Below are 25685 nucleotides of genomic sequence, written 5' to 3' on the forward strand. Positions count from 1 at the left end.
CCGAGCTGCCTGTCCCCTTAGATAGTCAAATCCATTTCGTTCCGCCGCCGATTATCAAGACTCATAGTAGATTCTGCCATATGTAGGATAAACCACCAGACCGACTGTAGTTCATAGTCCTTTTGATCTCATGCTGGCTTTTTATATGGTGCAGTAGTGCTCAGGTTATCTATGCGCAGGTGTCACTATGAAGAAACGCATCAAACGTCATTATTGACTTCAGTTTCCGTCAGCGGTCATCAAAATTCACTTCAGGTTTTGATCGACTAATGGTTAGTTTCAGGTCAACTTGATCTCTATTGCAGCTCGTCGGGGTCCCACCCTAGCCTTTCATAAGATGCCGTAGCTTTTGTGGAGTCGTGAGGCGAGAATCATGTAGCTGGTAGCATTGGATCTGGTTAACCTGCGGGTTAGCAGTGGACGTATCTCCGGTTTGTTGATTAGAGATGGCATTACGAGTCTTATGGAGCTAGATTCATAGTAGGCAGCTGTGTTTACGACCACTATCAGCACCGTTACGAGGAAAAGCGAAATGCTCAAACTGGCTTCCAAACATCCCTATATAAAACTAATTGAACGATTCCAGCGTGGAACGATGTGGCTCTTGGAATTTAGAAGTTCGCTACCATTTTCTGGGTCCTTACATCACCCAGGATAAGATAGAGTACCCGTGGACTATTCTAAGGCATCCTAGTTCACGACTGCGATGATAGTTTACTACAAAAGATTTTTCGAAATTGAGTCGAATTGTAAGCTTTGATGCTAAGGCCCTGGTGATCCAACACTTTCTGCTGAGATTGATTGCTAAAACACCCTCAACGTATGGAAACGGCTGGGGTTTGCTCTTGATTTCAAAACAGCCACCAGTCAGGGAAGAGCCAGTCCATATCGTGACATTGTAGTGATGCTTTTCAGTCTTGACACAGATCACAGCTCGCCGGGAAGACACACACCAGCCCAGAGCTTGGGTCATCCTTGTTCATGGTCTTTTGTCATTGCTGCCGGACCAAGACTGTCGACGACAGATCCAAGTCTGAATGGTGTCGAGAGTGAATTGTTCATCGGAAAGTACGAGCCTTCCGTGCCAATATACCATATCGCCCCGGAGAAACTGTGCCTCTTCTCATGAGTACTAGCAATATTATCTACCTTGTTGTTCGACGTCGACCATTAAGGGCTTCCGTCGTCACGTGGAGACAATGCAAGTGCGAGTTGCGCGGACTATTCCTGCCTGCATCTTGCGGTTTCTCCAGCGGTTCCTTTGTGGGTTCATCTTTTCCACTGTGAAGAGCTTCTCTCGTTCTCCGATCATATCAATCATGTTGGGATCCAGTCTGAATCGTAACCACCCCTGCGGGCGCGTTCTGTGTTCCGCACTGATATCGCGCCATTCGCAAGGAAAGTGGCACGACAGGAACATCCATCACTGTGGATTGACTGATCATCCAGGACTCGGTTCTCCGTACTCGACAGAGCTATCGTCTCCTTTTCTGGTCCCTACAGACAAGGAATGTGACAGCACCACAAAAGGAAAACAGCATCCTGGGTGGGCCCCGCGCTATCGCGGTTACGATACCAAAACAGCCGCCCGAGCTTTTGAGAGGATCCCTCGATCACTTCTGATCAACGAATTAGAACCTTGGATCTTTGCGACGGGGCCACCCGTCATCCAACCCACCGTTTTCCGCGTCGAGGGATCGTCCGGCACCCGAGGATCAATACGAAGTATCCGTACGGAGTACATGACAAGCAAAAAGCCCGTTGTTGCACGGTCCGCATTACCCTGGCCAATAAAGCAAAGCAATTCCAAACGGGACCAGGGAAGGGGGGGCGGGGACCGATCGGGCTCCTCCAAGACTCCGCCAAGCCCGAATCCCCGATGGTCCAATAAATATTGACACTTGACAGTGACCGGGAAGCGACCGTTACGTGTCATGTCCTTCTTGGGAAAGGTACCCGCTTGCCGTGGAGTGATTTCTGCTCCTTTCCAAGCCCCATCCTAGGATTATCCCAACCCTCGTTGGTTGTGGACGACTGCACGGCAGCCGCGCTACTGCTGGACATCCGAATCATCTTTGTGTCGCAGCGATCTGCCCACTTTTTGTCAAGTTGCTGGGCGAGGACCCGTTTTTGGCGTGGGTCGAATGGATAATCCGGAAGAATCTCACGACACGACGACACGAAATTAATTTAACTCCCGATGGGATTCCTTATGATGTTGTTTCTTTTTGTTTTGTTTTGTTTTGTTTTGTGTTGTTTTCTTTTTCTTCCTAGTGGGCGGACGGACCATCGCACTATCACACTATGGAAGTGTCATGACTCGGTCGCTCGCGGTTGGGAGCCGCCCTCATCACAACAAAGAGACGGGTGTTTACCTCTCTATCCACTGTTGACTTGACAACATTACCGTGTCATCGACGGACCGTCGTGCGGGAGCTGCATGAAATGTCCTCTCACCGCTCCTTGTGGCGGTTTATATGTTCTGGTCATCATGAGCCTTGGGAGTAGGGAACCCTGCTCACCACAAGGCCAATCATTCTGCTACCGTCGTACAACCCGTAGAGCAACAGCACTGCAGTTGGCCTTGATATCCTTGTTTGGAAGTGGTGGACTCGGCCCCATCAGAAGGCCAACTAACATAGGTCTAGCGGATCAACCGACAGTAGTATTGACAGTAGCACATACACCAACAGCATCCTGAATTCCTCCGTGCCTATGATTATTGCTCCGTGGATACTAGCCTTGCTGTAGCTCTGCGTCACGCTAGTCTTCCGGAGTCACCAAACCAACTGCCTTCAGCCAAATCGAGCGGTACATCATGTTTTTGGGGGAGGCCTCGGCCGTGTTTCCATACCGAAACCGCCCGCAGCCATACATTTCCAGGACAAAAGTACGTTACCAAACCGTGACGATACGCCCACTCCCCGTCCAGACTTTCCCCCCCTCCAGCGCTCTTTTCTCGATCCTTCTTCCCCATCTTTTTGGCCCTTTTCTCTTTCCTCAACCCCTCCCAGAACTGCCTTCTCGACCCTCACCCGTCTCTTGATCCCGACTCGATTTCGATTTCCATCAGACACCCTTGGAAAATCCTTGGACTCGCATTTACTAGCTGCACCCATCCTGAACCACCACGTCCCGTCCTCTTTCCTCTCGCAACCCGCCAACATAACAAACTACCGGGTCCAGACTCACGACGAAACGACGAAACGAACCAGCCACACACATCCCACTCGTCTCCCATTATACTAGATAATTGTTCGATTTTTATCTTCGCCTTATACCCTCGCGGTCATTCAGGAACCTCCTCGTATAAATCCCGGAATCTGTCGGATCATCGAATCGCGGCAGTGTAGGGTATGGCTTTGGCATCATCCATGGATGCGCTGGGAGCCTTCTCCCACCTTCAAACCAACCTACCCTCTTGGATCACTCGCATCTCGGACCTCGCCGCTCACACCTCTGCCAAACACGCCGAATACACAGCAGCATACCGACGACATGCTACATACAAAGCCCGACGCCGAAGGAATAGCTCCGTATGCTCCATCCGCACCGATGACCCCGTCCCGATCGCACAACGTCAGGGTCCGACCTCGGAAGCCATTAGAGCGGTTACCACTACAACGTTAGAAAATGATGCGCCCGTGCTGGCGCAAACGGCTGGACGTAAGCGTGGTACGGATGAGGCCCCATCTATTGACTCCAGTGAGCGGTACGCTTTTGTCAGCACCCGATACAATGTTATCATCGAGTACGACGGCCACACACAAAAGACCCTTGAAGAGGTTGTTCGAGACATTGGAATCGCCAGGAACAATATCCGACGGGGAAAGATGGGTATGATGCCTCGTACAGGTCTTCGGGCAAGTCTCTTGCATAAGACTTCCGTGGGCGGTGGCCAGCCAGGAGAAAATGGATCACCGTTATCAGCATTAGCATATGTCCGCAGCACGAGGGCGGGCGGTGGTCTCGTCGGTGTGACTGGATCTACGGGCATTCGAAAAGAGTCTCCCTTTGACTTTGCGGACAAGCAGCTAGAGCTGGCCCACGGGCTCTGCGAGACCGCAGCATATCAGGTCCTTCGATCGGGTGATTGCGCTACTGAACTGGACGGTGTGGAGGAGAAGTTCAAAATGCTGCTGGAAATGGCCGAAAACGAAGTTAATCGCCTCGGCGAAGAAAAGAAACAACAAGAAGCCAAAGCCAATGCGCAGTCGGAAGCGCAGTCGGAAACGCAATCTGAACCAGCCGAAGAGGAAGCGCCCGCGAAACCGGCGCTGACCCCGACCGCCGCACGACTCGCTCGCGTAGCGGCTATCGCCGCCAGCAAGCCGACAACGACTGCGCCTGGCGCCATCGAAGTCGACGACGCCTCGTCGATATCGGCCGAGTCCATTGATCTATCTGCGTTCCGGTCCTCCCGAATCCGAGTGTAGAGTGATCATGAAACCCCATTTGAAGTTTCTCTCGGCCGTCCATCAGCGATTTAGCGTGTGTTGAAGCCATTTCCAGCCAGAAAAAAAAGCACAACGTTGCTTGATACCACCGATATTCAATTTCTTCAAGATACCATTTCCTTCATTTGGGGGCCTCTTGTACAATTGTTGTGCCACTCATGCCCTGCGATTTGCGCGCATTACGCCTCGATTTACACCGATTTGTCATTCTTTGATCACTACCATTTCTTTTTGTTGTTGTTTTTGGCTTCTTGGGCAAATCTACCGATCATCACTCTATTTCCTATCTATCATCTGCATTGGTTCATGCCCGGAGAGCGTGGCGTTGGCCTCGGCGTTTTTGATTTTGTTTTGCTTTACTGATTTACGGCCTGGCCTGGCCTGGGCTATTCAGGCTTTTGGGAAGTTGGTTCGTTCTTTGACCAGACTGTCCAGTATCTATCTTTTTATTATTTCTGTCTGCAGATTGAGTTATTCCAATTTGGACTTCTTTTCTCTGGATGCGCTGTGTAGTCTCATCTCATCGTAGAGAGACTCAATGATGCAACCTCAGATAATGCCAAACAACTAGCAACGACCGTGTTGTGTGGCATACATCCTTATTGGGGAGTCCAAGCGAAAACTCTGCAATAATTATGTACAACATGTTCACTTCAATCTATTCCTATGATTATCATTGGTTCCTGACTCTATTGTAACCGACACTAGGTAAGGAGACCAACACAGGGCCTACGCGTTCTTACACTACCATGCATGACCGTTGTCACAGTCTTTCTGTTAAATATCTCCTCAAAATCAGAGACAACGATTCGCCCCCGCGCGCGAAGGATTCAAGGAACGTGCCGTTGGTATCGCGCCAGGGCCAACTGTTGGCACACCCGCAATGTCCAAGAAAAAAAAAAACTCTTGGTAATAACGGTTGGTACCCAACCCCCCTCCTATTGTAGGTGGGCCAGCGGGATCATCATGTCGAGGGTATGCACAAGGTGCAGGAAATCAACCGAGATCGTTCTCGTGCATTGGCGGAGTACATTTCCGCAGGGGGAGGTTGTCAATGGCATTGTCCTTGAGTGCATCAAGCCTCGTTTGAGGATCGATGCTGCGGGGGCGTTGCATCGCCTCTGTTACACTTGAGTTCTCCACTCGTGAGGCAACATTGCGGCTTCTACAGCAGATGTGAAACTGATCCAGGGATATCAAATTTGCGACAAGTTCGCAGCTATTGCAAGTTGTAGAAGGTAGTAGATAGCTAGTTCTGGCTCAAACGGTCAGGAATTGCAACGGGCTATCTGCGCGCAGACAGTGTACTCGTACTCTATGAAGTGCATTTCTTACTGCATATTCACTTCAAGAGACGAAGGGATCTACCCGTCGACACGACGACTGCCGATCATTAAGTATTGCCATCGGTGCGGAGTACTTCGCAGGCAATTCGACATCTTCAGAGTAGTGTTTGTAGGCAATGACTCTGTCACTGCAATAATACAAGGCAAAGTCGTTTCCAAGGCAGCCCGCCATGCCGCACGATGGACCCCGTCTGGACTTCAAATTTGGTACTTTTGATATGTTCATGGTGGAGTTTGCAAAGCACAAGGCCAGCTGAGTTCATTCCTCGTTCGCCTATTACAGCGAAGAGAAAGGGAACTGGCGACTATGAAGAGTCCCTGTGCGGGTGGCGCATTAGCCATGTTGGGGAGAACTCGAAGACCGCGGCGGAGCTTGGCCAGAAATTAAATCACCCTGTGAAGCTCTAGTTACCCATAGCTATCTATAGGCTGTTCTTTATATGTCTTGTTGTACAGAAGAGAGATTTCATTCTTCTGCTTTATCCCAAAATTACTTCGTCCCACACTTCCATACCGTATGTACATTTGTCCCTCCGTATCATGTCAGTAATGTCCGTTTCAAAACAACGAGCAGAACTAAACTCGGTCGCAGCCCCGCAGACCCGTCCTCCCGGGACCCGCTCGTACCGCTGAATGGCCAGGGGTAGTGGAGTCGCAATCAACTTCCATTTCGAGGAATCCGGGAAGATACTTCCAGCCGCGTTTTACGGAGGACAGAAAGAAGTACGTTGCAGCAGTGAAGGAGGGGCTACAGGAGGGTGAAGAGAAAGGGGAGTTCTTGGGCTGAGAGACATAACGGAGTAAGAGGGAGAAAGCTGTGATGTGAGGAGGAACTCGGATTGTGGCTCATGCTTTGTGTTTGTCTTTTTAGGTGGATATGCATATAGATATGTGAGTTTAGAGGGATAAGCTACAGTATTGGGATGAGAGCCTCGGTGGAAGTACGAAGGGTCATACTGTACAGTAGTTTGGACCAACATTTGTTTCAATGAACAATGTTATACCCTACTCGACACGTAGATGTATCAACATCGCTTACATACGATGAAACACAGCTAGATACCATTTGCGATGGAAAAAAAATTAGCACGTCCTTCTGGACGAATTGAGCTAATAATCAATATACTGTATTATCTTACCCTGTCCAAGGAAACAGCCAATCACGCGCTGCCACAAAGGGCTGTCCATGATGACAGTGGCTCGAAGGGCTTCCACAGTAGCAAGCTAGCTCTAGTAGGGTTGGCCCATTTCAGTATTTCGTGCGAGACTCCGACCAGTTATCATTTTTACATCAATGCAATCTACGACTTCGTAAAGTACACCACACCGCACGATAATACACGCTCTGGAATATCCCGGCCTGTTGCCATGCTAAGCAATCCAGCCTGAGGTAGTCTTTCTCCATGAAAGTTCGTAATGAGATATTATTTGAGTTGTAGGCGCATGTCATGTATCTAAGTAAATCCTCAACATTCATGATGTACAAGGTGGTGGAGACGTAGGGGTGGGTGAATTGTCCACTAACCAGTGTATAAATCGTCCTACATAGATATGGAGAAGCCCAATTCCATGTCAACTTCCTTCACCCTCAACAGCCCAATTGAAATGCGCAAGGCGAAAGATAAGGAGCACAGCATGGAGCATAAACAGCTAATGCTTATAGCTCCAGAAAATCGACGGTATATCCGTCGAGGCGCCGGGACAGCCTGTATGGGACAAAGCGAACAATGGAGAGCACGTTGTGCTTGTTGTGAAAATCGACAAGGGACTAGGGCGGCGGGAATTTGGTCGAGTTTCAGGAAACCTTAGGGCAGGTCTCGATTTCCAACTTCTTCTTTGCCATTTATACGGAGTGCAAAACGTGAACCCCACCCACCCACTACATGCGACTTAAGAGTCAGGAACCTTTTAAGGGTGAACACGCTTGCAATAATGTGATGACTAGGTAGTTATCCTCTTAACATGATGTATGCTAGCTACTTCACCTATCTTGGACGGTACGCCAGTGTGATACAAGGGACACAATTTATATGAAAATTTATTATACATTTGCCATTGCATACTCGACATCATAACGAATCGTAATATCAAGAGCACAGAGCTTTCATGGCAATATCCTCAAACATTATAAGTGACAAGACGCGAACATCAGCCGCATCTTACGAATAGGAAGATCAAACAACGGGAGATGGGAAGACGAGTCCTCCAAACGAATCCATCAAAGGGAAACGAAACGAGGAAGACACGTCATCCCACTGCACAGGGGCGGTTTCAAATCACCCCTTCCAAAAGACCGAATGAAACAAACAAACAAGCCCAGATCAGAGTCGACCCGCCTTCTCAAAACGGGACCGACTGGGTATCAAAGGACCTCGAGGGAGGTCGAGTTAGATCTGGACTCTATTACCGTAGTAGTGGGTTGGGTACATTTTTGCCAACAGACAGAGGGAGGGACGGAGGCTAGTAGAGCTCGCGAGCAGCTTAGTAGGAGGGCTTTTCCTCGTAGATGGGCGGCTGGCCCTTCTCGACGTTCCAAGAGATCTTGGCCTTCTCGTCGAGCCAGGCATCCTCGTTGGTGATAGGGATGACACGAGATGTGTGCGCAACCTCCTGTCGGCTGACGCCAGCAGGGTCGCGGGGAATCCAAAGAAGCGGGACCTGAGAATTGACGGCAGGGTGGCAGTAGGCATCGCGCTCGACCTCGGGGGCATAGGTGGTGGCTTCCAGTGGACTGGGAACCAGGCGGCGGAGGGTCTCATAGTTGTGGTACTTGTCCGGACGCAGCCACTTGATGATGAAGTTGGGTGGCTTCTCCTGTCCAGCGGGCAGGGGACCGTCGGCGAGGCCTTTCTCGGCATCTGCAGGGTCAACGGCACCGACACCAGAGTCCACATTGGACACGCCGTTGTTCTTGGCCTTGGGGACGGAGGCGCCGGCCAGGCCGTCGGAAGACTCATCGTGGCCGAGGTGCTTGCGGTCCTTGGCGAGAAGAGCTTCCTCCTCGTGCTCCAGGTTCTTGGGCAGGTAGTTAAGCAGCGGCTCCATGGCGCTGTTCATCGAGATGTGATAGAGGACGGTGAAGACCAGGAAGATGATCATGAGGATGAGAGGGCCCAGAGCCATGCGGTTGGCACCAGTGCCCATCGCGAACAGACCGATCAGGCAGACAATGAGCAGGTAGCAGCCGACAGTCAGGTGTTGCAAAGCGCGAGTGTAGCCGCGACCCTGGCAGTCGATGGTGGCGTTCGAGACGTACAGCAGGTTGTACCGGTAAGCGAAGTAGAAGAGATACAGACCAACGGTGGCAAAGCCCATAACCAGAGGAGCAATGCAAGAATAGATGATACCGATAACGGCCAAGAGAGTGAAGGCAGGGTAGACGGTACCCCAGCCAAGACCGGCCAGGCTGGACCAGCGGTTGAACATCTTGCGGGGTGTGCTGTCGAGGAACTTGCCCAGGATCTTACCCAGGATCAGACCGACAATTTGGAGCAAGGCACCAGCACTGAAGGATAGACCCTGAAGAACGATGTAGGAGACATAGAAGTTCGAGGCGTTGGGGATCTTTGCGGCCAGCAGGCTAGCGGCAGACTGAGGATTGTTAATGATGGAGGTGACGACGCTGGTAGCAGCCGAGGCAAGCGTGACGACCAGGAAGACCTCCACGATCTGGAAAGCAAAGTACCAGTTCTGGACGGTCATCTCAACGGCGGCGAGACTGGGGTCACCTCCCCACTTTGCCATCAGGCGGAGAACAATAGGCACCAGCGCCATCAGAACAGACATCAAGACAACGGGCAGAAGGCCGGTAATGACACCACGGATCCAGCTAGGGACGTCCAGGATGAAGCGGAGGAAGTGCACCTTATCGGTCAGGGCATCGATGTTGGAAATAGCACCCACGGCAGCGGTGGGGATACCCCAGAAGATAATCATGGCAACGACAAAGGCGAGAGTGGCACTGTGGCGGATTACGCGCTCCCACCACTTGATGCGTAGGTTAGCCCAGATAACTTGGGTAGGGTCAAGACCGATGTAGCGAGGAGACATGTGGAGGGGCAGGTTGTGAGCAACGGACTGGAACGCAGCCTGAGCATCAGACTGCTGGAAGAACTCGACGAAGACGGAGGAAACAAGCTTGACGTCGTGAGCACGGTGCTTGGCCTGCAGCTCCTCAATCTCGGGGCTGAGGCGCTCGATCTCGGAGCGAGCCCAGTTGATAGTGTCGACCTTCTTGCCAATCAGGAACTTCAGACGGTGAGTAGGGCGGTCCTTGGCCTGGACCCAGCGAGCAGCCACAGAGCCAGACTCGTCATCGAATTGGCCGGCACCTTCCTCATCAGTGCTACCGTTCTCCAGAGCACCCTCCTTCTTCAACTGCTTGTTGCGAGCCTTGTTGGCGTTCACAATAAGCTTGGTCTCGGCAGCCTCGAGCTTCATGGCAGCAGCATCACGCTCCTTAACCTTGTCCTCAAGCTCGGCGGTGTCAGTGGCAAGCCAGACATTCTTCACCTTCTCGCGACCAAACATGGAGAGGATCTTCTCCTTGCTCAGATAGTCCTGAGTGACGGCGGTGAAGAGAACAGTTCGCGACGAGATGCGGCTAGCATACGCGGGCGAGAAGAGATACGCCTGGCGCAGGTTGATGTAGAACAGGTGCTCACGGGTGATGGTGAAGAACACAATACCTGCAAAAAAGTACAATTAGTCCTCTGCTTCTAGTTCTACCCTCCATTGGTCTCAATCAAGCCCAAGGCTCCGGGCAACGGAACCCAAATTCAAAAGACTTACCAACAAAGATCCACGCGAGGAAGCAGTGGGCATAGTAACGGCCATACTGACTCTCCTGTACATTGGAGATGGTGAGCAAGTTCAATTGCTGACCAGTCCCGCCGCCAGTCGCATTGACGGGGAAAAGGATGGGCCAAGTGACAATACAGCCAACAAGCATCAGGACCGAGATCAGCTTCAAGAAGCGCAACAGCAGATACGCGTCCATCGAGTGGTGTTGCAGGACGTAGGTGTCGGGCAGCTTGTACATAGCGGTAATCCAGTTCCACAAACCGGTGGGGGTGTCCGGGGTGCGCTGCCAGGATTTCAAGCTTCCGATATAGGTACGAGGCATATACATTCTGCGGTTGCTACGGCGCAGGATGATGAAGAGGACGACCATGACTGCAAAGGAAATCAGGGCCGGGATCAAGGTAGTCAGAAACGCGGACGCCGAGCTGGATGTTGCCGCCGGGTCATCCTATTGGGGATTGTTAGCAATGCGAACACATTCAATGCCATTTCCTTCGTCGAAGCATGTGGAGGTGGGCGAGGTAAAGAGAGTGCGTACGCTGCTGTCTCGGGCAGACAGCTGGTGCCATGCACCAGCGTGGTCCGCCATGGTGAAGGTCGCTGGAAGGCGCGATTCAAAGTCGAGAAGACGTCTCAGGCGTAGGGAGACGGTGTTGCACGCGGAGTGTAGTCGACAAGAGAACTCCGAAGATAGGTGTTGAAGGGCGAAAAAAGGAGAGATCCAAAAACAAGAGAAAGAAAAAAAAGGCAGAAGGGCCAAGCTTTAGAAGGGGAGGGGCATCGGAGGTGGGTGATCGGTGATCTTGGCCCTACGTAATTTCCAGCTCTCTTTTTTACCTTTTTTCTTTTTCTTCGCCTATTTTTACGGTTTCCCTACAATGACTGGCTGCATTCGCTTGGCTTTACAGGGGGGGGTGGTCTTTTGCAGAGAGCTCCCCTGCTCATTAGCCTCGTTGATTTATTAAATCCTTGGCTGCCCCCTGTTTGATTTATTAAATCCTTGGCTGCCCCCTGTTGCTCCACTTGGTGGCTGGTGGCGAGTGAGCGATCGATCCAGATTTGCACTGGTGCTGGTTCTTCTGCGTGTGGTGTCTGCGATCGTCAAATTTCCGTTGGTTCGCAGTGGATCAATGACTCGATGAGATATCCAGAGAACTACTCCGACTCCCAGAACTGACTACGAGCTATAGATGTTAGCAATGATTGACAATGTCGCATTTCAGTGGGACTATGGAGTACTGTTTACCATCTCAAGCAAGGAAGCTCGGACACGCCCGACCAGTGACCACCGCCACACTAGCCACACATCGTGTCTCAGCCGAGGGTAACGAATGTTGAATGGCGAATGGCACTCGGGTTAATGGCAAGGGATGCATATCGCCCAAAAGCCAAAATCAAACCCCCAAAACATACCTCCCCGGGTCTCCTCCTCACTGGATCAGCAATAATGTACCAAAGTGAGGTCACCCAAGCGCCTGCATGTGTGGTCTGAACCCCAGACCAGCTCAGAAAGCAACTGGTAATGCGGAATCCAGGGGCTGGGGTATCTTTCGCCACCGCATCACCATTGGATCATTTGCGTATCAGGAAGCGGCAAAACAAAACAAAGGGACAAGATACGGAGCGCGTGTTGGACATACTGTCGCTGCCATTGGCGTGGTCTTTCAAAAGCAAGTCCATAATTGCCGAGCGTCGCGCAAGTCCAACAATCCCGATTACACGTGTCACGGTTTCTAGGCTGGCTGATCTTCTTCAGACTATGAAAGTATGCGAGCAGACAACCCACTACTTCCCGTCCATCAGCGGCGAGAGTTTCAATGGTTGCAGACATTCGTTGAATGATCACCATCACCAAAGACAAAGATGTACTCGCACCAAAGGGATCGCCGACGAGGGGGCCTTTCCTGAAGACGAGGGTATTTCTGCCCTAAGATCAAATAGGCTTGTTACTATGGGCATGCGCCGCTGTGCTGGACCCAATCGATCGGGCGGGTCCACGACGCTAGCAGGGCTACCAGCTGCTAGTGGCTGCACTATTCAAGCCATCCATGGGTTGTGGCTAGGCCATCGGAAAACCAAGTCGAATTGGAAGATATGGGCCGGTCGCGCGAGAACAATTTTCATCATGAGTTGATTTCTTCTCTCGCGTGGTGATTCCATGGGGAGTATTCGGATCAGAGTTCATTTTTCATACAACTGTACCGCAGCTAACTCGGGGCAATTTTCGTCGCGCTCGAGGGCACAGGAATAAGGTACATAACCGCCGACGCAGTCCTGTCGTCAGACTCACTCAGCGAAGGGAGATCGGCGATCTTTCTTGCTATTTTCGTCCACTGAATAGGATCTCATCTCCTCGCCATTCCATGGATGCCCCTATGGTTCATCGTTCATGGAACACGGCTGATCGCTCACCTGAGCAATATATTGAACCATGGCCGTCCCGCTAGACTGTAGTTCAAGTTTCACCCTTGAGCAGCTCTTGTAGAGAGACACGGCGGAATAGAGAGTGGTGCACGTTCATCGACCTAAATGTCAGGTACCTTGAGGTACCTGACCACACAGCCCCTGGTGGAAAGTGACCTCAGGGGAATATCACCGTGTTGGTTCTCGGCTCCACCCCAGGAGTTCGAGTTCTCGCGACCGCAATTTACAGTCCACCCACTAAGGCCGAGAGTGGATAAGTCACAAAAATTGGAATTGCCAATATCTATTTTCTCTGTTCTCCTTTCTGATATCAGACAGGTTTGGCGATCGTCTCCACGGTTGATGACGCTTACATTCGCTGTGTCCAGGTTCCCGGGCCCTGCCAAGCCGGACTCACGTTGTCGGGATCTTTGAGGTACAACATCGTGCCTGATGCGACGAATACCCGTTTGCATCGAAGGGTAGATCGTGTGAGGTGTCGACTTTCAGTGGAGCTGAATGAATTGTGACTTGATGTGGCTAGTACCTAGGTTGGACGATAACCCAGACGATCTTACTCGCCGTCGTCAGACCGCTTACATGCATGGGTCGCTAAATCGGTATATACAATGGATATTTTCGTCATCCATACCTGTATACACGACCTGACGATTTTGTAGAGCCCCAAACTAGTTGACAGCAGTCACTGAAAGAAAATTTTACAATGGATCTCGCAATTGTTAGGTTGGAACTAACTGCATTTGGAAGACCTCACACGTAAGACATAGATATCTCCTCCAGGGCTTGCTTTATCCATCTTGGCTGTCCAGCGATGTTGAGACGCCATAGGTCGTCCCTATCAAACATAGGAATATTATGGAATTGTAATTCAATATGACTATCTCCACTTGAAGGTACCACTCGGTAGAAAAAGAGCCTCTTCCATATGTACGCGCGAACAAGGCAAACGTAGCCCATTCAGTCAAATGGATCTAATGCCTAGAATAACTTTAGTAACGATACTTGTAGATATTCACATCTGAATAGAGAGGTTGCGGGTCAAATCCATGGGTAAAATATTCATCCCTCAAAATAACAAAAAGTCATTTCATTTATGCGAAGGACTGCTACTAATAGCCCCGGGACATGCTTTGAGTTCAGCCTCAAAAACGCCAATTCCCCGAATCGGCGACTGTAGGGATAAAAAGGACATTAAAAGCTCATTGAAATGAAACTGCAGATCTGGCCGCAGCTGCCTCTGTGCCAGAAGCAGGTCACCAGTTGACCATGCTCGTTCAGGATCCCGCAAGTCTGCATCGCACGATTGCTCCAATAACAGCCATAGCAGAGTCTCGCAGGCAGGATGTCGGTCGAGCTGGTGCTTCTCGACCAGGGCAGTCAGGTATGCAAGGAATCGATGAGTCTTGCTGATCGAATCTTTAAAGTCCCACAATGCCGCTGTGATGTAGATAAGTGCGGCCGTCCGGCTGGCCTCCTGGGTCTGCCCATCGCGGACCACGTACATCCGTGATGCCTGCGGGACCTGCGAGGGACGGGGTCCGCTGGAGAGTAGGGAGAAGAGCGGGCTTTCCATCTGGAATGCAGTTCGTCGGTGGGATGATTGGGGTTGGTATTCGGGCGCGCTGTGCCTTTCCATTAGGTCTTGCGCTTCCCGAAGGAATGTGACCAGCCAGCGCTGGTTGGCCGGGGTTATGGTAGGAGATTGTGGTGGTATAATATACCGCACGTAATGGACCAGCACTTCAACGGGAGGGTTCGAACCAGGACGTGGGCGCATAATCCCAACGGCACGCTCAAGGTATGCGTGTGCATCTTGGCGACTTCCGAATCGCTCCTCCGATAGAGCCATGCCTGCCAAGGCCATGGCTAAATAGTCGTCGTGCACTTTGAACACACCCGCTGTAGCGTCTTGGATGTTCTTTCTGGCCTGTCCGACGTGTCGCTGGACTTCCTCGGAGTCTTTGTGCCCATACAGCTGGGCTTTCCATCTCGCACAGTATACAAGGATCACAGCTTGAAAAGGAAAAGGATGTTCCATGGCCGTTTGGAAGATTTGATTTTTCACGTAAGGATTCTGACCGGACCAGTAGGACAATTTGGTCGTCCAGTAGGCCTCCAATTCCATATCTTGAGAAGTAGGAGCATTGTGTAAGCCGGAGAAGGGATCCCTTTGCGATGTATCGAGCATTGTCCCGGGTGATTCCATTTTGAACGGTACCGTTTCCCGGGCATACGGCATCCCAGTCGAAAATCGGATCTGGAGCTTGAGGGACTCATTTTGTCAGTATATCGCTACCGTAAGGCCCACGATTGCCTTGTGCTAGCCAAATGAGACGAAAACGAGGAATGAGAACTCTCATACCGATGATTCCTGCTCAGTAGCAGGCCCTGGCACGCCGGTCATGGCCGCCTCCTTGGGAGTGTCCGTATCGTATCCTGAATCGGTCCTGACTGGCCAGACTGGTGGCCCCGGAGCCTGTTCCGGCTGCAAGCTTCCATGTGAAAGTTTGCGGTGCTTCCTTTTCTCCTGGACATGGTGTCTCATCACATGTGCCCGCTTTTCCTTCGAGGACGAGGTTGAATCGACAAAATAGAATGACTGGTTCTTGGATTGAGATTCCGGGTCAGCGCCACGTCGGCGTCGTCGCGACTTTAAATTTGAATCGTTACTGCTGGAGGGCCCTGTAGAAAAAGAGATGCGAATATGAGTCACCATTACCAACTGAGATATGGATTGCCTCAAGAATCTGATATGGAGGGGAGGATATCACGTACCCGGAACACCCGGTGTCGACGAGGTTGAAGACCCAATGGTTGGAGGGGCCCGCGCTGAATCCACCGGCGGTTGTCCGTTGTTCGACATGATGACACGATAGAAGGCACTGGCGGTCTCGACGCAATTCAACACTGACTACAGCTGCATACCGTGCAGGTAATCACCAAGATTCCTTCCAGCCTCCGTGTCGGGATTTGCGCAGAACCATCGCAGGCCTCTGATGCGGGCGACCAGTCGGAGAGGGCGAGGGGGGGGGCCGGGATTGATATGCTGGTGCTCGCAGAAAGGGTGATAGGACGGGAGGGTGACGTTTGATTAGGCAGATGACAATTATACTCAACCCGCAATGCAAGGCGAAACAGCGGATCCTAGGGTTGATCGTATCCGGTTCACCCGAGTGTGTGAAGGATCGGAGAGATCAGAATTGGCGAGAAGACAAGGCTTTCCTCCCAGACCAGCTCAGTCTCTGCACTGCAGAAGAAGGCAGGGTGGCATTCAGGAGTTGATGTGTAGAGATCATCCGAGAAAACAAGGCGCATGTTGGGGGGGAGGGGGGTGTTGAAGGTATTACCCAAACTGGCTGAAGGGCCTAGTGAAATTGGTTAAAACCCCGGAGGAGAGTGGAGCGCCCCATATCGGGCTTTACAGTGGCAGTGCGACCATTTTGGATTGTTTTTTCCTCAACAAGGTACAAGAGCGAGGGCGAGGGCGAGGGGAAGGAGAGGGCGAGGGGGAGGTGGCGTCAACGAAAAGTCATCCCGAGAGTGTGACTGGCTGAAAGTGGTTGATGAGGAAGTCAACCCTAAAGAACCTGCCCTGCCGGGGAGGAAGAGAGAAGGGAATCGGCGTTCACTCGCAAAGAAAACCGAAAAAAAACCTTTTGGGGGCGTTTGTGACGGGCTCAGCGCTGAACCTTTTTGCCCACCTTTGCCCACCTTTGGCCAAGTTTGCGACCACCTTTGGCCACATTCGACAGGTGTCCACTGCCTGCGACGGCGAGTCAAGAGTCACCTGCAGAAAAGGATGAGGGGAGACTAATGCCCCGACTCGGTTTAGTGTGCTGTGGCTGCTGCGGGCTTTCCGGATGACGTAATTTACTATTGCCTCTTTGGGACTAGCGTAACTGGCCTCGGAATCCCGGTGATTTGGGTTGCTGACTAAGGGGAAAACCACTTAACGCGTCCCTCCTCGGATAATCGGATAATCGGATATTCCGGAGACGCGTCTCGCGCGTTCGCGTCCCTGCGAAAAAAGAGTCCCCCCTCTCCTTGTGTGTGTGTGTGTGTGTGGGTGCATTGCTATCTTCGTCTGATCACTCAATCCAATTTCCATCCACTATCACCTCCCTCCTTGGTATCCGTGAGAGCTCAATCCCTCTGTCACGGCCAACTGTTTGGCCTGAAGCTCTCCCTACCATGTCTAGTCTCGTCGATGCCGTTCTCCAGTCGGAGCTGGGTGGCTCAGGGTCTGGTGCCCGTGACAATATCCGCTCCGACAACCTGCCGAGTTCTCGACGTTCCGAGAGCAATGGTCCCATGAGTGATATGAATGCCTTTCCCGATGACCGAGTGGTCGGGGCCAGCACATCCGCTGTCAATCGGCTACGGAATCCCTACGCCCCAGGGCCTGCCCCCGTGGTCGATGAGGCTGGAGAAAGAGTGCGAGCGGAATTTGAGGAGCTATTGGAGACTTTCATCATGGACCCCTCCTCATCAGCACCACCCTCGTCGGGTGAGATGCTGAGCGACAAATATTACATTGCCCAGATCAAGGGCTTGAAGAAGTTTGAGCTGTCCACCCTCTACGTGGATTTCAACCACTTAGCCAAGTGGCACAATCCCATTCTGGCCGATGCCATCGCCGAGCAGTACTACCGATTCCTCCCATTCCTCACCAAGGGCCTCCACAACTTGGTCGCCAAATACGAGCCGGAATACTTCGTTTCACACCGACTTGCCTCCAGCGCTTCCTCCCAACCCAGTACCTCGGTCGCGTCCGCTTATGCCAGCGTAAACGACAACCCAGACCTGGAACGTCAGATCCGTGAGAAGACCCGCCACCAACAGACGGATAAACTGTTTGCGCTTGCCTTCTACAATCTGCCGCTGGTGTCTCGACTGCGCCAGTTGCGCACCAGACAGATCGGTCGGCTGCTCTCCGTCTCGGGAACCGTCACGCGAACCTCTGAAATTCGACCCGAGTTGTCGCTGGGAACCTTCATTTGCGAGGGCTGCAGAACAGTGGTGCCCAATGTTGAGCAGACTTTCAAGTACACCGAGCCCACCGAGTGCCCCAACGCAGTCTGCGGTAACCGCTTTGGCTGGCGTCTGGATATTGGCAAGAGTACCTTTGTTGACTGGCAGAAGGTGAAGCTCCAGGAGTCTTCTCATGAGATTCCTACCGGTAGCATGCCCCGTACAATGGATATCATCCTGCGCGGTGAGATGGTTGACCGTGCAAAGGCTGGCGAGCGCTGCATTTTCACTGGTACTCTTATTGTCGTTCCTGATGTTAGCCAACTGGGTCTTCCTGGTGTGCGCCCTGAAGCCGTTCGGGATAACACCTCTTTCCGTGGCAGCGAAGTTGGAGGTGGCGGCGTGTCTGGCTTGAAGGCGCTCGGTGTCCGTGATCTGACCTACCGCCTCGCTTTCCTGGCCTGCATGGTCACCCCCGATACCACGACACCAGGCCAGAAGCCAGAGCAGCAGCTCAGTGGGCAGGCAAATAACATTCTGGCGTCTTTGAACCAGCATCTGGACCCGGATATGAATGATGAGAAGGCCCAAGAAGCGTTCTTGAACAGTTTGACCGCTACCGAGGTCGAAGACCTGAAGCGACTGGTGCACTCGGAGTACATCTATGGTCGATTGGTGGACTCGATTGCCCCCATGATCTGGGGTCATCGCCAAGTGAAGAAGGGTCTGCTGTTGCAATTGGTTGGCGGTGTCGGCAAAACCACTCAACAGGAAAGCTTGCAGCTGCGTGGTGATATCAACCTGTGTATCGTTGGTGATCCATCCACCAGTAAGAGTCAGTTCTTGAAGTGAGTGATGCCTGTGTGATTGGAACCACTGGGATCCGACTTTCTAACGAAACTTCCTAGGTATATTTGCTCCCTGAACCCCCGTGCTGTCTATACCAGTGGAAAGGCTTCTTCTGCCGCCGGTTTGACTGCCTCTGTCGTGAAAGATGCCGAGACGGGCGAGTTCACCATCGAAGCCGGTGCCCTGATGCTTGCTGTACGTATATCAATTTACCAGATTAGAGACCATCGCTAACAGCCTCCCCAGAATGGTGGTGGTATTTGCGCCATCGATGAGTTCGACAAGATGGACATTGCAGACCAAGTTGCCATTCACGAAGCAATGGAACAGCAAACTATCTCTATCGCCAAAGCTGGCATTCACACAACCCTCAACGCTCGTGCCTCCATCCTCGCCGCGGCCAATCCCATTGGCGGCCGTTACAACCCGAAGTTGACGCTGCGTCAGAACCTGAACTTCAGTGCACCCATCATGAGTCGTTTCGACGTGTTCTTTATCATTCGTGATGACCCCAAGGAGGCCGTTGACCGCAAGCTGGCTGATCACATTATCAACGTGCACATGAACCGTGACGAGGCCGTCCAGCCGGAGTTCAGCACTGAACAGCTGCAGCGCTACATTCAATTCGCGCGGACATTCAAGCCAACCTTCACCGAGGAAGCGAAGACGCTGCTTGTCCAGAGGTACAAGGAGCTCCGTGCAAACGACGCACAGGGTGGTATTGGCCGTAGTTCATACCGCATCACAGTTCGTCAGCTGGAGTCTCTGATCCGGCTGTCCGAAGCCGTGGCCAAGGTGAACTGTGTTGAGGAGGTTACTCCCAAGTTTGTCAATGAGGCCTACGACCTCCTGAAGCAGAGTATCGTGACTGTCGAGAAGGATGACGTTGAGTTTGATGACGACGTCCCTGCCTCTGCGGGTCGGAATGCCAACGAGGACGAGGAGATGGCCGATCGCGACCGTGAGGGCGACAGCCCTATGCGTGACGAGGGCGAGGAGGCAGCACCTGTTGAGAAGCCCGAACGCCAAAAGACCAAGATCACCTATGAGAAGTACGCGAAGATTCTCAACTTTGTCGTACAGCGCATCAGGGAGGATGAGATCAACCAGGGTGAGGGTGTTGAGCAAGAGGATCTTATCATTTGGTACCTGGAGCAAATCGAGGCTGAGCTGGATACCCAGGAGGACATGGCTCGCGAACGCAATCTATGCTCCAAGGTTATCAAGCGCATGGTCCGTGAGGGTATGCTTCTGCGCATCACGTCAAGCCTCGAAGCCGAGGCTTCGACCCAGCAGGATGCTGAGGGTGACAAGATCCTTTACGTGCTGCACCCCAACATTGCCTTTGAGGAGCTGTAAGAAGTGGATTGTTTTATGGCTCGTCTTGTTTTGTCGGATTCGGTCCTTGTTTAGCATTTTCAGGGTGGATTTTCTGGAGCATGGGGTTTACGAGTGATGATATCCGTTTTGTACTTGCGGCTTTTAACCGATATGATGGTACTTTCAGAACATGAATGTATACTTTCGAATTTCAACTTGCGTCATATAAGATATAGATATCATCCGAGCCAATTTAGTCTTAGGGGGATGGTCACAAAGTCGAGACTGAGCGATCGTGCTCTACACTCAACGATGTCAGCTCACGATACCCTGTAACTTTGTCGTGCCTGCATGTAGAAAACTATGTAAATGTCAAAAGATTTGCAGTTCGTGTATGCATCACATGCCCGGCTCCCAGAATCATTTCACTGAAATTAGGTCCATGTTCCATTAGCAGGCCCAAAGTATCCTACCTCCGGCATAGCCTTATATGCCAAACCCTGGCCATCGGCAGTGTTCAAGTAAACATTGTTCCCCCACCAATCCGGGAAAGAAGCCCCAGGATAAGAGATGCAGAAGAAAATGACAATGCCACTAAGCGCAAGACCTGTATCTAGAGCGGCAGCCAGGATATAATTGTACTTGGTCCACCAGGCGAAGAAGCGACGTTTCAGGATGTGATTGAAGACGAAGTTGACTAACGCCCAGCTGGAATAATTGATACCGGTTGCTAAATAGAATACGGGTGAGTCAAAGGCGATGGAAAAAGTCGGGAATAAAAACGTACCAGGAGGGACATTGTATGTGCCTACAAAAATCAAAGGCCAATTGATCAATTTCCAGAAGCGCTTCCTGGTATAGCGATACAACGCCCACGTCACGAAAGGCGCAATGGCTCCGATCCAGAAGAAGTGAAGCAGCGGAGAGTATATCTCGCCGGCCGAGTAGAGTCTGCGCGGTCCAACAAGACCCCAAATCACGGACGACGAGTATACAGTCCGGCCATTGGGACAAGAAAATCCATCCGCTTGGTCCGACTCGCAGATCCCATCGATATTGCCCAACATCCAGATCGTCACACCCGCCTGCGTGAGTGCACCCAGGATCGTCGCAATGCCCTGCGCGACGAAAGTAGTCCGCGGGGGTACTTTCAGATAATGCGCGAGTTTCATGTCCATGGCGAAATACACGCCCTGGCCGACGACATCCGTGGACAATATCTTGAAGATCATGTTTGCGAGCGGTTTGCCTTCGAACATGTATCCACCGATGAACTCAGCGAGCACATTGAGTTGATTCGCATCAACGTTCGTAATACCCTGGACGATTCCGCAAGGGACCATGTAAATAGCTGGGATGATTAGTCCCAAGAACACACCGTACACGGGAAGCTTAGTCTCGTAGATTTCTACCATGGCAATAGCCATGGCCATGATGATCACAATGATGGTGGCGTACCAGTACCAGGGTGTCTTGCGGTACGAAGCACGGATAAGGCGAGCGTGGATGTCAAGCTTGTTGCGACCTTTCATGGCGGCCCATAGGTCGCGTGCATGCCAGATGCCAATGTGCGAGAGTACGGAGGTAATGGAAGCAAAAGAAAGGCCATAAACGAATGCAAACGTTGCACCCAGAAATGGGGGTGAATACTTGCGATATGCTGCGACGTTGAGAGTATTGTCTGCTCCCACGACACGGGACGTGTCGTAGACAGCGCCTGTATTGTCGTACACATCACTCGTCATCATAGGCAGATACGCCGTGAACCAGGTGTTTGTGTAGTAGAGAATCGGGGTGATGATCCAGAAGAAGAACGCGAAACCGAAGAAGACGTTGATTGCTGCCCATGATGGCGATAGTAGCGGATTGGTGTTATACGCAACTTGACTCCAGTCGAAGGTAATTGGACTTAGGCCGAGTCCGGTTTGCATACCGAATAGCTGATTGACGACGATATTCTTCGGCGCAATCCAGCAGACCCAGGTGAAGTATGAGAGCGCGGTGAAAATCAGACCCGGGAACCAATACCAGACGAATGCACCGCCCATAACGTAAAGAAAGAAGCGCAGACGGGAGATTCGCCAACCATTGGCAATTGTATTAGCTCGAGAATGAAGTGTTTCTAGCATAGCACAGTTGGAGAGCACACCTGGCCAGATAATCCGTGCTGGTTCAACTAGCCAAGGCGCTGACAGTCCAGCCACTCCGAATCCCAGAAGCTGGGCGCACAACACGATCATCACGTAGAAGCCGGGCTTCAGTTGGAAGTTATAGAAAGACTTGCTCGCAGCTTGAATGATGTTGGTCGCGTCGGCAGTAGCAAAGCCAAACGAGACATTGCTCATGATCACGATAAGCGCATGTTCTTTGATGTTGAATTTGCGATCTGGATTAATCGTGAAGGAGCCCAGACGACCCAGGCTAATGGTGGAAAGTGGGAGTGTCTTTGCGAGGAAGACGCCCAGGGGATATGCGAGTAGCTCTGCGACGAGCGCTACAATGTGGACCGATGGATATCTCAGGGAGAAGAACTGGTTTATGCCGGAGCCCAGGATGGTGAATACAATGCCCAGCACCCACATGCGCACAGTACTGACGGGCATGCTGGGGTCATCCGTCTCGGGGACGACAGCCCTGACTAAAGGATTGTAAGCCCATTGCAGACAACAGTAAAACAAGATCCTCATTCTCACTTACCTTCTGGAAATGGTGACCGATCCGATTCATAGCTATACTCCTCATTCGTATTGTCGGCGAAATCCGGCTCAAGCTGAGTATTGCCGATGGCCACTTCTACCTCCTCATCAGTCTTCTCAAAGGTAGACTTGGCAGTCTCAGCCTTGAGCTTCTCCATGTTGCGCGAATGAACTATACTCGGGCAAGTTTACAGACCCGGGAGGGGATACTTGGAAATCTCAGATCGCACAGGCCTTGTGCGGGCAGGTCTCTTTTAATTATTCCCCTCTTCACCATGACCGACTGGCATTGACTGTAGCGCAATGATCGCGGGGAAGTGTATAGATAAGGCTAAGCCGACGACAAGACAGGCCGATCTTTTGAAAGTGGAGTCGGCATGTTTAGTACAAGATAGGAAGGTTTGACCCCGCTTTTGCCCGGACAGAAAATGTCTTATCGCAAGTGATTGTCCAAGATTCTGAGTATTCACTGAGTTTGAGACAGTAATAATTTGTTGATGCCAGAATCTGGAGAGGTGCAGATTGTAGGACCATCGGCAGTTGGATGGTGTTGAAGATAGATGGGTGGCGCGAGGAGATACGACGATATCGTTATCAGCTGCGGCGAAGCCAAGCCGTTTCATACCAGGATTGCCGACGGCAGAGGGAACGCTTAACGAGATAAGGTGACTAGTGACTAGACTTGCCTAGTAGAGCTAGGTTGTTTTCAAGTCTACGCGGCCGAGTCAAGCTAGAGTCGAGGCTAGACTACCCTAGACTGGAATATGTACTGTAAGCGACCCCCTTCTACAAACGAGAGATGAGGTGCTGAAAGATATTCACAGCTTAGAATAGCTGGTATAGTGGGAATTTTCATGTGTGGTCTGCTTCTGATTTCGGGAGTTACCAATGACGAGAATATCCTTTGTGGATACGATCCGCTTGCCAAGTCGATCAATTCGGGCGATGGTGGTTCGACAGTATACCATAGATGATTGATCTACTTTCCAGAAAGCGGGAATATATTCTGCTAAGGGTGGACGTACCCACCAGCATACCTATATATAGATCAACCGCTCTACGATGAGATGCTACATATAACAAAAAGCAAGAAAAAAGGAAGAACAGCTTCAGGCCGATCTGGTCAGAATATACAGTCAGTCTATCGGCAGGAGGTCTTAATTCTCAAGCATATTGACTTTATCATTCCAATTGCTCCTTGGTGACCGTGGTAGGCTTCTGCAGCAAAGAGTGCTTTAATTGATAAATTCTTGAAGATATGTAACGACAGTAAGGCAAGTCAGACATCAGCAAACAAACAGCTCCCTCGACCACCTCGAGCAAACGCGCCCGAAGTCAACGCAATCCTCAACCGTCAGGCCAATCTCTCCATCTAACAGCCCTGAACATCCCAAGCTGCCATGGGCTGAGTAAGAGTATGCTGCCAATCCTCAGTCGAAATGCCAATCTGGCCAGTGCAGTCGCTGTTCTTGTAGATTCGAAGCACACAGTACTTGATCCAGGTCGGGTTGCTCCAGTCGATGGTGGTGCCAGTGCCACAGGCTGCCTGACTACAGCCGCGGTTCTCGGTGCTATCGGCCCGGCCGGCGCAGGTTTGGAAGATCCAGGCATTTGCCATGGGGAGGAGAGTGATGAGGGTGGCGATAGCAGGACCGGTTACCTTCATTTTGAAGTTTGAGATGTCTCGAGTGTGAGAGAAAGTGGTTGTGGATGAAGATAGTGGGAGATTGTTAGAATTGATTGAGCTTTGCTTGAGATTGGAATGACTCTCTGCAGCGTAGAATGTGTTGTTCTTTATACTTCATTTTGAGGTACAATTTAGCAAGACTGTGAGGTTGAGGTAGTATTCATTGCATCGTCAGTGTTCGTGTTCTTCGTATTCTGGGGCTGAATATAGTTTATTGCGGATGATCGACGTGCAGAAAGGTTAAATTGTGAGCTTTTTTGCCCTATTCAAGCCTGTGGAATGTGCGGGGAGCGAAGATAGGAGTTCATGCAGGCGATCAAGCTTGTCTGGACGCGATACACCAGGCAGCTAGAATTCTACCTTCGCAAATAGATTGAGACCTCGTATAGATGAGGCTGAGATAGGGCACTGGGTCAGTGAGAATTCCAGTATTGCTGGTACAGGCTGATAAAATCCCTCTGTTGACCGAGAACTAGAGGGGCTAGGAGATGTATAGAAGACTAATATTAAACAGGGCAAAAGGATCTCCAGGAGAAGCAACCCCATATTACCCGATTCTACTCAAGAACGGCCTTCCTATCTGCTTATAGATTGATGAGAACGACGATGTGCTAGAGTATACCAGAGCAATGACTTAGCAAGCGCTGTAGAGATCTGATGCTAAGCCTGTCTTACTGTATATTCATGATTTACTCAACGACTGGAGGATCCCAACATGGATCTAACTATAACCAAGGTTGGTCACTTTACACGAGCTCAAAGCCTGCACTTGTTCTACACCTCTGGCCAGGCGGATATATATAGAGGGCCAATGGAGCCGGGGGGTTGGGGGTGGCCTAAGGGAACGCCTGAAACCAATAGGCTTCTACGTGGTGATTCATGTGGAATGGTATATGACTGCCCTATCCTCGGAATGATAGTATTCTCGAGACAATGGGATATGCACGATGTATAAGCGTTCTTGGTATTGTAGGTATGACAAGCAAAGTAAATCAGCATAGAGATCATGTAAGCAGATATCTTCACTTCTGCAAGTGACCTACAAAATACTGTACTGATAGAAAACAAGGATATAAGCCTCGCAAAAGATTATCTTTTCTAATCACACTGACCTCGTCACCCGAAGTACATT

At 51.2% G+C, this 25685-nt stretch overlaps 6 protein-coding genes across 6 annotated transcripts; 2 read left to right on the forward strand and 4 right to left on the reverse strand.

The window, feature by feature from the left end:
- Window positions 1-3374: 3374 nt before the first annotated feature.
- On the forward strand, window positions 3375-4436 carry N7458_012405 (uncharacterized protein; the record flags this gene model as incomplete). The annotated part of the gene is made up of 1 exon (XM_056915787.1): window positions 3375-4436. The coding sequence occupies one exon, from the start codon at window positions 3375-3377 to the stop codon at window positions 4434-4436; it is 1062 nt and encodes a 353-aa protein (XP_056760541.1).
- A 3848-nt stretch (window positions 4437-8284) lies between these two features.
- On the reverse strand, window positions 8285-11195 carry N7458_012406 (uncharacterized protein; the record flags this gene model as incomplete). Its single annotated transcript, XM_056915788.1, has 3 exons — window positions 8285-10491; window positions 10595-11054; window positions 11145-11195. 3 exons carry the CDS (start codon window positions 11193-11195, stop codon window positions 8285-8287), a joined length of 2718 nt encoding a protein of 905 aa, XP_056760542.1.
- Window positions 11196-14117: 2922 nt separating this feature from the next.
- Window positions 14118-15893, reverse strand: N7458_012407 (uncharacterized protein; the record flags this gene model as incomplete). Its single annotated transcript, XM_056915789.1, has 3 exons — window positions 14118-15302; window positions 15393-15712; window positions 15806-15893. The coding sequence occupies 3 exons, from the start codon at window positions 15891-15893 to the stop codon at window positions 14118-14120; spliced, it is 1593 nt and encodes a 530-aa protein (XP_056760543.1).
- Window positions 15894-17221: 1328 nt separating this feature from the next.
- On the forward strand, window positions 17222-20209 carry N7458_012408 (MCM DNA helicase complex subunit MCM6; the record flags this gene model as incomplete). The annotated part of the gene is made up of 3 exons (XM_056915790.1): window positions 17222-18849; window positions 18910-19045; window positions 19097-20209. 3 exons carry the CDS (start codon window positions 17222-17224, stop codon window positions 20207-20209), a joined length of 2877 nt encoding a protein of 958 aa, XP_056760544.1.
- Window positions 20210-20604: 395 nt separating this feature from the next.
- On the reverse strand, window positions 20605-23024 carry optD (uncharacterized protein; the record flags this gene model as incomplete). The annotated part of the gene is made up of 3 exons (XM_056915791.1): window positions 20605-20900; window positions 20958-22808; window positions 22868-23024. 3 exons carry the CDS (start codon window positions 23022-23024, stop codon window positions 20605-20607), a joined length of 2304 nt encoding a protein of 767 aa, XP_056760545.1.
- Window positions 23025-24238: 1214 nt separating this feature from the next.
- On the reverse strand, window positions 24239-24532 carry N7458_012410 (uncharacterized protein; the record flags this gene model as incomplete). The annotated part of the gene is made up of 1 exon (XM_056915792.1): window positions 24239-24532. The coding sequence occupies one exon, from the start codon at window positions 24530-24532 to the stop codon at window positions 24239-24241; it is 294 nt and encodes a 97-aa protein (XP_056760546.1).
- Window positions 24533-25685: the final 1153 nt, after the last annotated feature.

Source organism: Penicillium daleae (genome assembly GCF_028827525.1).
Source record: "Penicillium daleae strain IBT 16125 chromosome Unknown utg000009l_segment0_segment0, whole genome shotgun sequence".
Lineage (NCBI taxonomy): Eukaryota > Fungi > Ascomycota > Eurotiomycetes > Eurotiales > Aspergillaceae > Penicillium > Penicillium daleae.